The 14,999-nt window shown below is 42.8% G+C and overlaps 3 protein-coding genes across 3 annotated transcripts; 1 reads left to right on the top strand and 2 right to left on the bottom strand.

Moving 5' to 3' along the window:
* Positions 1-790: 790 nt before the first annotated feature.
* RPL36AL (ribosomal protein L36a like) lies at positions 791-2,047 on the bottom strand. The gene is made up of 2 exons (XM_042989638.1): positions 1,955-2,047; positions 791-1,223 (listed from the first exon to the last, which is right to left on the bottom strand). The coding sequence occupies exon 2, from the start codon at positions 1,190-1,192 to the stop codon at positions 872-874; it is 321 nt and encodes a 106-aa protein (XP_042845572.1). The 5' UTR covers positions 1,193-1,223; positions 1,955-2,047; the 3' UTR covers positions 791-871.
* A 114-nt stretch (positions 2,048-2,161) lies between these two features.
* On the top strand, positions 2,162-6,119 carry MGAT2 (alpha-1,6-mannosyl-glycoprotein 2-beta-N-acetylglucosaminyltransferase). Its single transcript, XM_042989637.1, has 2 exons — positions 2,162-2,316; positions 2,607-6,119. The coding sequence occupies exon 2, from the start codon at positions 2,661-2,663 to the stop codon at positions 3,999-4,001; it is 1,341 nt and encodes a 446-aa protein (XP_042845571.1). The 5' UTR covers positions 2,162-2,316; positions 2,607-2,660; the 3' UTR covers positions 4,002-6,119.
* Positions 6,120-6,386: 267 nt separating this feature from the next.
* DNAAF2 (dynein axonemal assembly factor 2) lies at positions 6,387-13,407 on the bottom strand. The gene is made up of 3 exons (XM_042989636.1): positions 11,475-13,407; positions 8,405-8,548; positions 6,387-7,174 (listed from the first exon to the last, which is right to left on the bottom strand). The coding sequence occupies exons 1-3, from the start codon at positions 13,302-13,304 to the stop codon at positions 6,671-6,673; spliced, it is 2,478 nt and encodes an 825-aa protein (XP_042845570.1). The 5' UTR covers positions 13,305-13,407; the 3' UTR covers positions 6,387-6,670.
* Between the last annotated feature and the right edge of the window lie 1,592 nt (positions 13,408-14,999).

Below are 14,999 nucleotides of genomic sequence, written 5' to 3' on the forward strand. Positions count from 1 at the left end.
AACTGCTTGCTTCCTCAAACCTCCCAATAACCAAGTTGTAACATTTGAGTACCTCCCAGAGTAGCTTCTAAAAGATTCAAAAAGCAGTCCATGCTATTATGGACTCATGGTTCTTCACTAGCTTCAGAACATTTTGCAGTTAGAAGTCAGTTTTTAATTCCTGCCTTACATTCAGGACCAGTCTAAAAACCATGCCATCCAAAAAAACCGTAATGGAAATGTTCTGTATCTTTGTTGTCCAATAGAGTAGTCACTCAGCACATGTGGCTATTGAGCACTAAATGTAGCTGCTAGTGTTAACTGAGGAACTGCTTTTTAATTTAAATATCTATATGACTAGTGGTCCTTACTGGACACTAATTTGCAAAAAGTCGGCTCTTTTTATCCCTCATCTTTGATACTCTGCCCCACTGAGTCTGCTATACACAGGCTTAATTTAGCCTCTTCATTTACTTTTCTTGAAAATCTGATTTGACTTTTCCCAGGAGCTCTTCAATCATGATTATGAATTTGCCTAACATATTTGAAATTAACCAGAAAAGGTAAAGAAGGTCTGAGTTTTTTTCCCTGATAGAGTTCCATAACCTTGTTGTAAAGTTGGGAGGTGGTACTCCTGTCTTTTTATATATGTATGTGTGTTTGTGACACATAAACAATATTCCAATTCTTATGAAACTAAAATAAATTTGAGGAGAGGATATATCTTAGTTCAACAAATTTGCTGTTATTTCCTTAATTTTGAATCACATTAAATATGTCATTCTATTTGTATTTCAAAAAACACAGAATATTTGAGCAAAAATATTACTGCATTTATTTTTCATACAGATAACGTTGCTACAAGCATCAAGGAAAAGAAGAATCCCAAAGCTTAGAACTGGATCACTTGGCCCTTTCTCTTCTTATCTCCTCCCAGTTCAAAATGCTTGCATCTTTTAATGGCCAGCATCCTCTTGGACCTGCAGTTAGGTTCGACACATTCAAGCCTCAGCACAATCTTCTTTGTGGTTTTAGCTTTCTTCCGGAAAATTGGCTTCGTCTGCCCACCATAGCCACTCTGCTTCCGATCGTAGCGCCTCTTTCCCTGGGCATACAGGGAATCCTTGCCCTTCTTATACTGGGTCACTTTGTGAGGCTGATGCTTTCCACACTTCTTACAGAAAGTCCTTCGGGTTTTCGGAACATTGACCATCTTTGCAGCAGGGCTGTCAGCACGATTCAAACTGGTAAAACATTTAAAATTACAGTGGCAGACAAACATTTTGAATAAAACGTTTTAAAAATTCAGGAAAACATTACAGCATTACATGTATCACTAAGGTATAGACCCACCAAGTACTCATTTCATATAAGAATAAATTACACAGAAAAGTGCACACCTTTTGGAATGCTTAAATTATTAGAGCATGTATAGAATGAGACTCAATAAAAATTAGCATGCAATGCAGCAGCACAGGGGGCTCAGGAGCCAGTTTCCCCGTACAAAGCGAGTTCCTTTGGAGTTTAATTTACTGTGGCTACCCCAAAAGAAAAGAAGTGGTGTCTATCTAATTTTCTTTCTCAGAGAAGGCCAAAGCTAGAGCCTCCGGCTCTTCCTCGCACCCTCTTCCCCCACGTTCTAGCGCCCGGGCATTCCCGGTTCAGCGCGCGATACAGTGGCTACGGCCCGCCTACGCTCCTTCTCCGGGAACCAAATCAGTCTGGTTTCACTTTTCCTCTCAGAATTACAGCCACCCGTCAGAGCAGCCCTGAAGGCTGACGTGTCCTTAATATGTGCCTCCCGGCCCACTAGCCGCCATTCCTGAGCCCCTTTCCAAAGGGAGAAGCCAGTTCTTTAGCTCTAGCAAACCAGGCAGCGGGTCTCGCCCTCCAGTTCCCACAAGGGCCTCGTCCATCCCCGGGTTCCCAGCACTGGAGGCTCCTGCTGAGACGCTACACTACCGTCTTAGCTCACCGGCAAATTGGGCGTCCGCGATCCTCGCCTGGCCTCGCCTCGCCTCGCCTCGCTCGCGCCTAACAGGAAAGGGAGGAACGAGGCGGAAGCAGGAACTGTGCGTGAGCGACAGTACTAAAGGCCAATAGGCAGCAGGCAGCGGCGGCCTGGCGTCCCCGGACGCGTCCGGGAAGCTCCAACCAGGGGCCCAAGGGGCGGGCCGGAGGGGTGTGGGCCGGAGGGCCGCGGCGCTCCGCGGGCCAGTCGCGGGTTGTCAGAACGGTCGCCGCCGGAGTGGGGCGAGGCTGCGTCGCTCGGTCTTGGCGGTGTAGGGCCCGTGTAAGGATGAGAGCGCAGAGGACGCAGGGCCGCTGGAGGCGCAGGTAACCAAGCGGGAGTGCGGTGGGGCCGCTGCGGGGCTTCTTCCGGGACCCTTGCTGAATGGAGAGGACCGAGGCGATGCCGAGCCGCGGCTCCTAGCCGCGGGGCCGCTGCCCGAGCTGCAGCTGCCAGGCGAGGATGTGTGGAGCCCGGGCGGCGCGGGGGAGCTGAGACCCTTCGGGCCCCAGGACCCCCGGGGCCCGGGATGAGTTAGCTAGGGCAGCCGCGGGGTCCAGTTCCGACTGCCTCAGGCCAAGGTGACGGCCGCCACCCGCCCGCCCCTTCTGTGCAGAAGCCGCTAGCTCCTTTTCGCGCCCGCCCGCCAGCGCTCCCGGCCCTGGAGACCATGAGGTTCCGCATCTACAAGCGGAAGGTGCTGATCCTGACGCTCGTGGTGGCCGCCTGCGGCTTCGTCCTCTGGAGCAGCAATGGGCGACAAAGGAAAAACGAGGCCCTCGCCCCGCCGCTGCTGGACGCCGAGCCCGCGAGAGGTGCGGGCGGCCGGGGCGGGGACCATTCGGCTGTGTCCGTGGGCATCCGCCGGGTCTCCAACGAGTCGGCGGCTCCGCTGGTCCCCGCGGCCCCGCAGCCCGAGGCGGACAACCTGACGCTGCGGTACAGGTCCCTGGTGTACCAGCTGAACTTCGACCAGACGCTGAGGAATGTAGATAAGGCCGGCTCCTGGACCCCTCGAGAGCTGGTGCTGGTGGTCCAGGTGCATAACCGGCCCGATTACCTCAGACTGCTGCTGGACTCCCTCCGGAAAGCCCAGGGCATCGACAGCGTCCTCGTCATCTTTAGCCATGACTTCTGGTCGACAGAAATCAATCAACTGATCGCTGGGGTGGATTTCTGTCCGGTTCTGCAGGTGTTCTTTCCTTTCAGCATTCAGTTGTACCCCAACGAGTTTCCAGGCAGCGACCCCAGAGATTGCCCCCGAGACCTGGAGAAGAATGCAGCTTTGAAGATGGGATGCATTAATGCTGAGTATCCCGACTCCTTTGGCCATTATAGAGAGGCCAAGTTCTCCCAAACCAAACACCATTGGTGGTGGAAGCTGCATTTTGTATGGGAAAGGGTCAAAGTTCTTCGAGACTATGCTGGCCTCATACTTTTCCTAGAGGAGGATCACTACTTAGCCCCAGACTTTTACCATGTCTTCAAAAAGATGTGGAAGTTAAAGCAGCAAGAGTGTCCTGAGTGTGATGTTCTCTCCCTGGGGACGTATACGGCCAGTCGCAGTTTCCATGGCATTGCTGACAAGGTAGACGTGAAAACTTGGAAATCCACAGAGCACAATATGGGTCTAGCCTTGACCCGGGATGCGTATCAGAAGTTGATTGAGTGCACGGACACTTTCTGTACTTACGATGATTATAACTGGGACTGGACTCTTCAATATTTAACTGTATCCTGTCTTCCAAAATTCTGGAAAGTGCTGGTTCCTCAAGTTCCTAGGATATTTCATGCTGGAGACTGTGGTATGCACCACAAGAAAACCTGTAGACCATCCACCCAGAGTGCCCAAATTGAGTCACTCTTAAATAATAACAAACAGTACTTGTTTCCAGACACTCTAACTATCAGTGAGAAGTTTGTGGCAGCCATTTCCCCACCTAGGAAGAATGGAGGGTGGGGAGATATTAGGGACCATGAACTCTGTAAAAGTTATAGAAGACTGCAGTGAAAAATCACAATTACAAAAGCAAAAGTGACAGTCTTCTATTTTTGATATTTGTCCAAACAGGATAAACAATTGAATAAAAAGGGTTTAGGAACTGGTTTCTGCTTTAATACAAAAAAAACAAAAAACAAAAAAACAATTCTTGTAAAAGATGTCCAAATATAGTAATCTTTTCCTTCTATGTCTGACAAAAATTTAAACAGAAGTTTTCATTTCAGGAGTTGGGTTTTAAAGTTCAATCTGTATCAGGTAAAGGTAATCATTGTTAACCGGTAAAAGAAAAGAGGAGAAATTTTATTTAAATTGCATCTCTTAATCTTTTTATCTGGAACTTTGTACACTTTTCCACTTTCAAAACTTATTTTAAGTACAGCAAACTTTATTTAAAATTGTCATAACAGTAAAAAGTATTACAATAGAATCATTAGAGTATTAATGGAGCAAGCCCAATTTCACTCGACACGGTTACTAGGAAGGGTTTGCTTCGCTGGTTTTATAATTCAAAAGTTATGTTTGTTAAACACCCTATCAGAACAGACATTTTCAGTATTACAGATTCCTGTATTATTGTGTTAAGATTTGCCTGTGCTTTGGAACCTTCATAGAACACACTTTCTTTTGGAATGTATTTGATAAGAAAGTTGAAACACTGTTTTCACCTCAATGTAGAAATACAGTGGGTTTTTTTTTCTTTTAGTGCTGCCAAAATAAAATAACTCATTTTTGCATAAAAAGTTCCTAATCATTTTGTAGAAGAAATTTTGTTTACTCTTTATACCAAAATTCAGTAAAGGCATTCTAGAAGTTTTATAGTTTGCATTGTATCTTCATATGAACCCTTTGTACATCATACAACTGAATTTGAATTAAAGAAAACCCCACTCTTGACAATGCATTCCCTTTGGAAGAAACTGGCTTTCAAATTAGCCAAGCATAGCTAATGAACAATAAAAAGCTGCCTTGTAAGTGAAATACAGCCTAAATTGTTTTCGAGAACCAGCAATGATAGAAAGTTCAGTCATGCTACAGTGAAACATGTTCTAGTGCTGGCTTTATTTTAACTGAAATCATACTTTTTAAAAAGGCACACACAATAATAGGAAACAGGCTTAAAATTTATTCTATATTTAATGTGGAAGTTTCTCTTAACAGTATATAACTGCATTCAACCAGAAATTACTCAAAGATTAATTTGTGTAGATATGACATCATTTCAACCCCAGGGAAATTATGTATTAAATGGACAGTTTTGAAATGATTTCATCAAATTAAGAGTCATTATGGTGGAAAAATGCATATGGTCATTTTAGGTGGAGCAAATAGTTCTCTTATTTTATGTGCTACCTTTATATTACCCTCATAGCCCAATCTGGTTCCAGATTTTAGAGGGGTTATAAATATAAATCAGGATGAATTGCCAGGTTTTGTACTACCTTTTGGTGCTCTGATCTGACTTTCCCCAGTTCAAAGGACTAAAGAGATTAGGTAATTTCCAGGACTAAGGTAGGGCCAGACCTTTGAATTAGTATCTTTTTTTGAAACACATAGATAAATCATCATGGCCTTGGTGTCAGCAATTAGATCAACAAATACTTTCCTTTCTACATTCATGCTGTATTAAAAATTTTTGAGAAAAAATTTATTCGGATTTTCTCCTGGCCTCCAATAAAAATATTATTCCACAAAACTAATAATTTAAGATACATTATCTGCTACCCTTTTTTAGATATTGCAAGAAAAACTAACTAGAAACGTGACTGGCTGTTTTGTTTCCATGTAATACAGCAAAGACAGTTTTCCTATGGGAACAAATTCCCAGATTTTTTATTGTTCTAATATTAGTAAATGTAGGCTGGCTGGCTGGCTGCATCAGTTGGAGTATGTGACTCTCAATATCGGGGTTATCAATTCAAGCCCCACGTTTGGGTGTAGGGATTACTTAAAAGCTTTTAAAAATATTCATAAATGTATTCTGTAAGACCAAGAAATGTCTTAATACTCCAATAGTAACTTCCAAAAACATCTTTTAAGAAGTTCAATTTTCAAAAGTATCACTATATAACCTGTATTTTGTGTGTGACAGACATGAGAAGAGTGAAATACAGAGTTGAAGCAAAAATACTAAATTTCATTCAGTGTATTTGTATTGTAATTGTTTGGGTCGTTAATATTGGTTGGTAAACTTCTAAGAATCTCTGTTTCAAACATAAATATGTTCTATTTAGTGAAACTTATAAACACATAGTTTTGAGATTCTATCCCACCACACACACATACTGATTAATTTCCAGTTAATTGCATTCTTGAGAATTTTTGTAACAGACACAACTTAGTGAATATTTACTTTAAAACTTTATTAAAGTTATGGTAAAGAAAAGAAGCCAAAAACAAACAGAAGCAAATATATACAGGTTGTATTAAAACTATATGTTTAATAACCCTCCATTAGAAAAAGTACACATCAGAGGAATCACAAAAATCACCGTAATTAAGGAAACTCTGTATAAATTATACATGCAAAAAATATCGCCAGTTTCCCCATTAGAATCAAAATTGAAAATTTTAATTTTATACTTTCTTAAGTACTTTGTTTTACAATAATAGTTAACAGAAAAATAATCTAAGTCCAAAAAACTTTACTCTTAACTTTTAAATTCTAAAATTATATAGAATTAATCCAAGTCATACAGCAAAGAATTATGAAAACTGAATGCACATTGAGTCACATGATCTTTAATAAACTGCACACTACCATCCTGCATATTGGTTTCTTTTATGTTGTCAAGACCAGGTAAATTGTGAACTGTTGTTTCGTTTAGTAATGATTGATGGTCTCCATGTAATTCTTTCTCTTCTGTTATCACTGGTTCTTTTAAATTATCTTTTTCCTCATTTGAGTAAACAGGACTTTTTTCTTTTATAAATTCAGGTTCCATTTTTGACTCAGGTTGCTGAGACTTTCCAAATAGCATGTGAGAAACATCAAGAGACTCTTGTTGCAAGCATACAACTGAACCACAACCATCTGTTTCTAGTACTTTAACTGCCACAGATGAATCAGAATCAGTTGTTGAGGCGGTAGGATGTTCTATATTTTCTTTTTCAGTTACAGGACTTCCTTCATTGACTTTTTCTTCCTTTTCATGAAGCTGCTCAGAGTTACTACATTCTTGCAACTAGGTCAAGAGAAACAATAAATTAAGAATTCTTTGAAACAAATAGAAAATTAAATTGTAGTACTCTCTGGGTATAGATTTTTTTTTTTAATTGTGAGGGAACAACCCTTGCAGAACTGTGGATTTCCAGGCTTCCCCCTCAAAGTCATCTTCCAAATGCTGCCAGTTATTTTTTAATAATGCAGACAATGCAAACCTGGCATTAATTCTTGATTAATTCCTTCCAGTGACTCCTCATCTCCTTCAAGATAAAATAATCCTGGCCTACCAACCCTTTAGTAGTCTTTCTAATAAGGTCATTCTTGAATTTCTTGAGTTTTCTTGAATTTCTGTGATTCTTTAGATCCACTCCCTCCCCACATTCATATATAAATCAACTGTGCTAGTTACTAAATTATCTCTGTGTCCAATATTGAAGACTAAAAATAACCAAACTAGGGGTACGTGGGTGGCTCAGTGGGTTAAACGTGGGCTCAGGTCATGATTCCACAGCCTAGGGTCATGGGATAAAGCCACACATCGGGCTCCACCCTGAGCAGACAGCCTGCTTAAGAGTGTCTCTCCCAGGGCAGCTGGGTGGCTCAGTCGGTTGAGCAGCCAACTCTTGATTTGGGCTTAGGTCATGATCTCACAGTTTGTGAGATCAAGCCTCACATTGGGCTCTACACTGACAGTGTGGTGCCCACTTGGGATTCCCGCTCTTCCTCTCTCTCTCTGCCCCTCCCCCAACTGTGCAGGCATGTGCATGCAATCTCTCTCAAAATAAATAAACTTAAAAAAAAGATGCTTTCTCCCTTGCCCCTCTCCCCCATGCTCGCTCGCTCTCTCCCTTTCTAAAATATAATTAACTAATTAATTTTACAAAATAACCAAACTTATGGTTCAACTAGAAATAATGAACAAACAGAATGACACAGCTCCTTCCCACGGTTTGAGAGTCAAAAAGACTTGTTTGTCCCTGGACTGGTACTCAAACTTCCTAAATGTTAGTCTCACTCTATTCCTCAATGGAGAGTTACTTTGGGATGAAATGAGATCTGTGTGAAAATAAATCACAAAGTGCATGGCACACAGTAAAATACATACAAAGAGGTCTTTACTCCTAAGTCTTCCCAGATACTATGTACATTTGATTTAAAGTTATGACATCAAGAAATCAAAAATTAAGATATTGGTCAGGCTTTAACCTGGTCCTAAATCACTACTCTACAAAGTCCACCAAATCCTTACCTTTGCGTGAATCTGAATCTTACTATCAGTAACCTGAAGAACTTCAATTAATGGTGGGGTTAAGGACATTGTCTGTTTAAATGGAGAGCTCAGGACCTCTTCAAGTACCTCATTAACATTTTCTTCATTGACAAACAGCTTTTCCTAAAATAAGAGAAAAAAAATTCTGCCTCATAAGTCATTCTTGACACATTTGATCTAAGAACAGCTCGTAAAAGTTCTTAACACAGTTCAGGATTATACTTTTAAATGTTTAATGTTACTCCTATGCTGTTTTGGCAGAAGAAAACAGTATTGAGTAGTTAAGAGTAGCAAGAGTATATACATATAACGGCAAAGGCGCTAAAAGAAAAGTCTTTAAAAAATCCTAGTTCCTTTTCTAAGTCTCTGTTAACAATCTGAGATAATCTTACTTATAAATGATATTTTTCTTTCTTTTTTCTCAATATTGTATAAGAATAACATCACCACTAGGTCTAAATGCAGTCACAGCTATAAAATGTAATTTAATTTTAGAATACTTCCTAATGAGTCAGCTAAGAAAAATACATGACAGGATTTATTCAAATTTTGTGTGACCAGTTTGCGTTTTAGTTCTTGGCCTGGTAACAGCCAAATATAATATTTTACTTGAGAAGTAGATTCTAATTTTACACATTGAGATAATCCAGCGTGACACTAGCATATAGCTATTTATAAGAATGAAATAGATTTCAAGAGACATAGGAAAGATTTCCAAACTACTATTAGGAAATGCATAAATCACTTTTACCAGACTCTCAAACACAAAGCAGTTTGTGCATATTCATGTGAAATGAATATAGGTATATAGTTAGGGTGTTGAAGAGATAACCATATTTAAAATTCATAAAATCAGTTTATTGTTGCCTGAAATAAAATACTTACATAAAAACAAATTTCCAAATAAACACAGTTCATTATTTTGTCCAAATAGGAGGGCAAAATCAGAAAGAGACAAGTTTCAAGTTCCCTTATTTTATACAGTATCTACACTTGTGAACGCCTACCAAAGTGAACCTTGGGTACAGAAAAATCTTACCCAAAAATTTGGAGTAATTTCATTCCTATTATTTTAAGTTCCAAAATAACTGATGATAGAAACATTCCCCAATTAAAAGCATTTCTAAGGTTCCTGTCTCTGGAAAAACACATTCATTGCACAAAAATACACCAAATACTTTAGTCTTTAGTAAACCCAAGGGAAAGTAATATTTATAATGGAAATGGTTATGATTAAAATATAGAGGATTTGCATAAGCTTGCCTTATTCTAATGGCTGATTTTACTCTAATAAAAGATATTCAATTTAGTGGTCCTGTATCTCTAGGAAAATTTCCAGTGGATATTTAAGGCTTTTATAAATAATATTGTACTTATGTGTAAAGTAACAATTCTGACCTTGACCATCACAATCCAGTCTCTTTATAATTATTTCCATATAATGCATATAATTTAATCACTATATTTTCTATGTCTACCCACCTATTACTCTTGTGATTTTAAAATAATTTTACTTTAATACTTAGAGCCTAGTCCAGTGAAGTGTAAAGAAGAATAATTGAGTATTATGGTTCCATCAGCCTTAGCAAATGTGATGACTAATGAAGTAATTATAAATCTATTTCAGGCATCAAAGATGTAACACACAGTTGCCCTAATCCCATTTTGGTCTAATTTCCTTGCTAAAATAATGTTAGCTTTCTAGAAAATTAGATTAAAATATATTCTTTAGTATTCTCTCAACTGCTTATCCATAAAGCCTTCTTCCCAGTTTTAAGTTATTTTTACATTTATTAAAACAATTACAGGGGCACTTGGCTGGCTCATTCAGAAGGGCATACGACTCATGATCTCAGATTGTGAGTTCAAGGCCCACGTTAGGTGTAGAGATTACTTAAATAAACTTTAAAAATAAGTAAAGAAATAAAACAATTACAGGAAAAACTGCCCTTTCCTCAATGTCCCCCTTCTGATGATATAAACAGTCAATTTCATATTATATTCTCACAAAGTATTTTACCTAGTCCTGGCTTATTTACTATTTTGGGATGGTTTCAAATTAACCACTTCTCCCAGAAGATGCCCCTCATAAAATATAACTTACTAGCAAGTATCTAGGAAAATAACAGGAAGAGGTGAAAATTTCTGGCAAGTTAAAGCCCAAGACCAGAAAGTTAATTTTCAATATATACTCTGCAACAAGTTTTATTTCTGGGAATTAGTACTTCGGTACTATTAATTTTTTTAAAAAAACTGTAAAATTTGAAGTTCTAAGGAACTTTTTAAACTCATAAATTAACAACTGGTGGTTTGCATTGAGGTATTCATCTGTTACATGTAATTTTTTTTAGCTTGTAACAAATTCAAGGGTTAGAATCTGAAATTCAAGAACCTCAATAACCTTGAAAGTGTAGTAGCAACTACAATAGAACATACTATTCATGAATACTGTATCCTGAGTAAACTAGATAATGCTCAGCCCCAAGTTCTAGAGTACCCGCCCATAAGAGGTGTAGCTGATCTTGATGTTCAGTTTAACAATATTTATTCAGTTAATCCTTCAACGAGGGTGGCGGGGTGGGGGGTGTTGGGGCGCCCCCATCCCACGGTTGAAAACTCCACCTACAACTTTTGACTGCCCTAACGCTTAACTACTAATAGCCTACTGCAGATTGGAAGCCTTACTGATAACATAAAGAGTCCATTAACACATATTTTGCATTTATACTATGTCCTTATAATGTAAACTAGAGAAAACAAAATGTTATTAATAAAATCATAAAAGAAAATACATTTAGGGGCACCTGGCTGGCTCAGTCAATGGAGCCTGATGTTGATCTCTGGTGGTGATTTCGAGCCCCAGGTGGGGTATAGAGATCACTTGAAAATAAAATCTTAACAAAATACACTTAAAGCTTTTCAAAAAAGATCTGCTTGTAAGTGGATCCAGGCAGTTCCATCTTGTGTTGTTCAAGGGCCAGTTTTAATAGTAAATTTTAAAAGTGGGACGGAATATTTCAAATATTAAGAATCTAGAAAGAACTGTTACCTCCAAAGAATCTTTGTTTAAACCGTAATACCACTCTCTCCAATGTCCATGGCATTCTGGAGATTTGGCCAGTTCTATCACTGCATTGTTTGAAGAAACACTAACCACAGGTTCTTTGGTATTCAATTTATTCTCTGGAGCGAATTGCAAAAAGAAAGAATAATAAACTAAGTCTTGGGTGGAGAAGCACAATTTGTACCGGAAGGGGCTCACATCCCCTTGAAGGCTTTGCGGTTGGATCCGAGGCACTTGAATTAGCAGAGTCAGGGATTCTTCATCCTGATTACACTGCAAAGGAGGACACAATGGTTCCCTGCTGGCCGTCCCGGGACGACCCATGGCTCGATCAGATGGAACACCTTCCCCGATCACGCGCGTCTCAACACTGAGCTCTCCCCGCGCACTCCCTCTTCCTGCAGAAGACCCCCTGTCAAGGTCCCCAGATGAAGTACAAGGGGAGCCTCCTCCACCGTCCCCAGGTGAGCTCCCTGCTACGGAAGGCGGCTTCTCCTCGATGCCCGTTGTCCACACAGCTTGCTCGTCCAAGTCCCGCTCCTCGGGCTGGGAGACAAGCTCCTCCACAGCGGCGGCCGGATTAGTACTCGGTAAATCCGCAGCGCCAGGGAGCCTGGGTTCCGGGCCGCCAATCCCGGCACAACCCCCTGCCGGGCCCGCCTCCCCCTCGCGAGCGGAAGGGCACGCCGCGCCGTCAGTTCCGGGTGTGTAGGCAACCTCTTCCGGCTCCGCCGTAGGTATCTGGCGCGCTGGGGGTAGTGCCACGGGAAGCGTGACCACCAGCTGTCGCCGGGCCTTGTTGAACTGCGCCTTGCCGCGGCTGTCGTCCACCGGGTACGGGAGCGAGAGCCGCAGCCGGTAGTCGGGCTTCCTTGAATCAAGGCACAGCCGCTTTCCCGTCACCTCCAGCGCCGCCTGCTCGGCCGAGCGCAACAGCGGCAGCTCGATGGTGACCACCAGCTCCCGGGGCACTGGACTGGGGGCCGAATCCCGGGAACAGCGGTAATCCTGGAGGTCCACGTGGTGGCGCTGCACCACGCTGTAGCGAGGTTCTGTGGGGGCGGACTGCAGGACCGCCTCCGGAGGGGAGGGCGCCTGGGTCCGGGGGACCACAGAGTTCCCGGCCACCGCCGGGCACCGGTAGGGGTAGGGGAAATCGGGGAGAGGGTTCTCCGGCTCCCCTTCGGGCCGGGCCGGGACACCCCTGGGCAGGGGTGTGCGCAGGACGGCGGCCTCCGGAGTCCCCTTGTACCTGATCTTCAGAGTCTTGGCATTCCTGCGGTCTAACTTCACGCCGAACTGCTTCTCGATGGCCTCCAGGGCCGTGGTGTCCAGCATCTGGCGGAAGCGCTCGTGGCGCCGGGCTAGCGTGAGCGCGTCTGGGTGGAAGACTACGTCGTAGACAGTGTATCGGGTGCCTCGGCCCCCCGCGTACTCGCGGCCGGGAGCCAGGCTGTAGGGCAGGGACCACTGGCTGCCGGTCGCCGCGCCCCCAGGGCCGGTTCGGCTGCTGGGCGCGCCCACCAGTGCGTTGCTGCACACGTTCACGAAGCAGCGCTGCGCCCCGTCGAGGCTAGTGCGCAGCACGTGGCCAGGTTTCGGGTGTACGAACCGCACATCCACTCCACGTTCACGCTCTAGCGCGGTGATTTCCTCCTCGTAGCGCCGCCGGTTCTCGGGGTCTGTGAGCTCTTCTGCGTACTCGGAGAACATTCGCCGGAACTCCGGGTCCTGGAAGGCGGAGGTGAGCCGCTGGACCTCTTCTCCGCTCAGGTCCAAGTCCTCCAGCGACGAAGAGGCTCCCGCCTTGGCCATCCTGCCCCGTGGCTCCTGGCCTTCGAGCCAGGGGAGATTTACCCGAGACCAGGTGGTCGGGACGCGCGGTGCAGTCGCTGGTCTGCGGAGAGTGGGGTGGTGGAGGAGTCCGGTAACCGCCAGAGAACGGAGCCTACGGCAGCGGCAGCGCGTGGTCGTTGCCATAGTGACACTACCAGCACCTGGGAGGAGGGGCAGAAATTGGAGTGGGATGGTGGAAATGCCGCAAATAGCGTCTTAGTTTCTTCAAATCAATCAATTACTCTACATACTGCATTTTTAGATTCCTGTGCCATGGTGCAATTGCTTATGCAGAATAACTGTCATAATAATTGTTGTAATTTCCAGTATTTATGTAAGTTATTGTTCACAACACTTCAAGGTAGACCTGATCACCATTTCACAAAGACTATGGGACCTGAGAAGTTACCTGACCAAGGTCACTTAGCTAGTATACTGGCAAGCTGTAATTCAGTTTAAGCTTATCTACATTTTTTTAAGTTTATTTATTTATTTTGAGAGATAGAGCAAGTGGGGGAAGTGCAGAAAGGGAGGGAGAGAATCCCAAGCAGGCTCTGTGCTGTCAGCGTGGACCCCACTGGGGGGCTGGAACCCACCAACCCTGAGATCATGATCTGAGCCGAAACCAAGAGTCCCACTATAACAGACTGAGCCACCCAGGTACCCTTAAGCTTATCTACATTTTTTTTTTGTTTTTTTTTTTTACTTTACACCAACATTTCAGATTTCTGGATATGTCACCAGTTTGCCCTATAAACAACTCACATTTGGGGGCAAGAGATATGTGCAGGCTATTCATATATGACCAATCAGCAATAAACATGCAGGACTGTTTAAGTTGTTGATTGATTGATTGTAATCTCTACACACCCAGGGTGGGGCTGGAACTCACAACCCCAAGATCAAGAGTCACCTGCTCCTCCAGCTGAGCCAGCCAGGTGCCCCAGGACCTTAATAACAAAAATGCAACTGTAAGATCCCATATATCACTGATCAAAATGGCAAAGGCAGTTTTTGCAATTACTGTGTTTCCTTGGGGTGGTATAGAGTTTAATAAAACCTTTCTAGAGAGTAGTTTGGTAGCTATATCAAAAGCCTTGAGAAGATACATACTCTTTTCATCTAGCAATTTCAAATCTAAGAGTGTGGTCAAGGCAACGTTACCCATAATTGTCAAGGTTTGGGAAGAATCTAAGAATTCCAACAATGAGACTGGGTAAGCGGATTTAGCTACTGCCATACAATGGGATTCTGTGCAGTCATTCAAAGTGATGTTTTAGAAGAATATTTACTGACTAAGGTAGTTATTAATTGGTAGTTATTAAATCCAGTGATTGTTAGTTTCTGTTCTCATTTTGTTGAAACTGTCCTCAACATTTAACACAGTTAATGTTGGCATTACCTCAGTGGCAACACTTTCCAGGTCTCTCTCCTACCTCGTGAGACACTTGACTCTGTATCATGTTTTGTAAATGTTTGCCTCTGTTCCGCTTTGCAGTAGAAATGCCTCTGGGCTAGAACCCTGTCTCTTCTCGATTTACATTCTCTCCTTCACAAATACATTTACACTCACAAATACCAGGCTTCTATATCAGGTTCTAAACACCGGACTCCTATATCCGGTTATCTATATGAGGTCTCAGTGTGAGTGATTTAATGCTTAAGTCCCTCAGG

The sequence above is a fragment of the Panthera tigris genome, chromosome B3, assembly GCF_018350195.1.
Source record: "Panthera tigris isolate Pti1 chromosome B3, P.tigris_Pti1_mat1.1, whole genome shotgun sequence".
In the NCBI taxonomy this organism is placed as follows: Eukaryota; Metazoa; Chordata; class Mammalia; order Carnivora; family Felidae; genus Panthera; species Panthera tigris.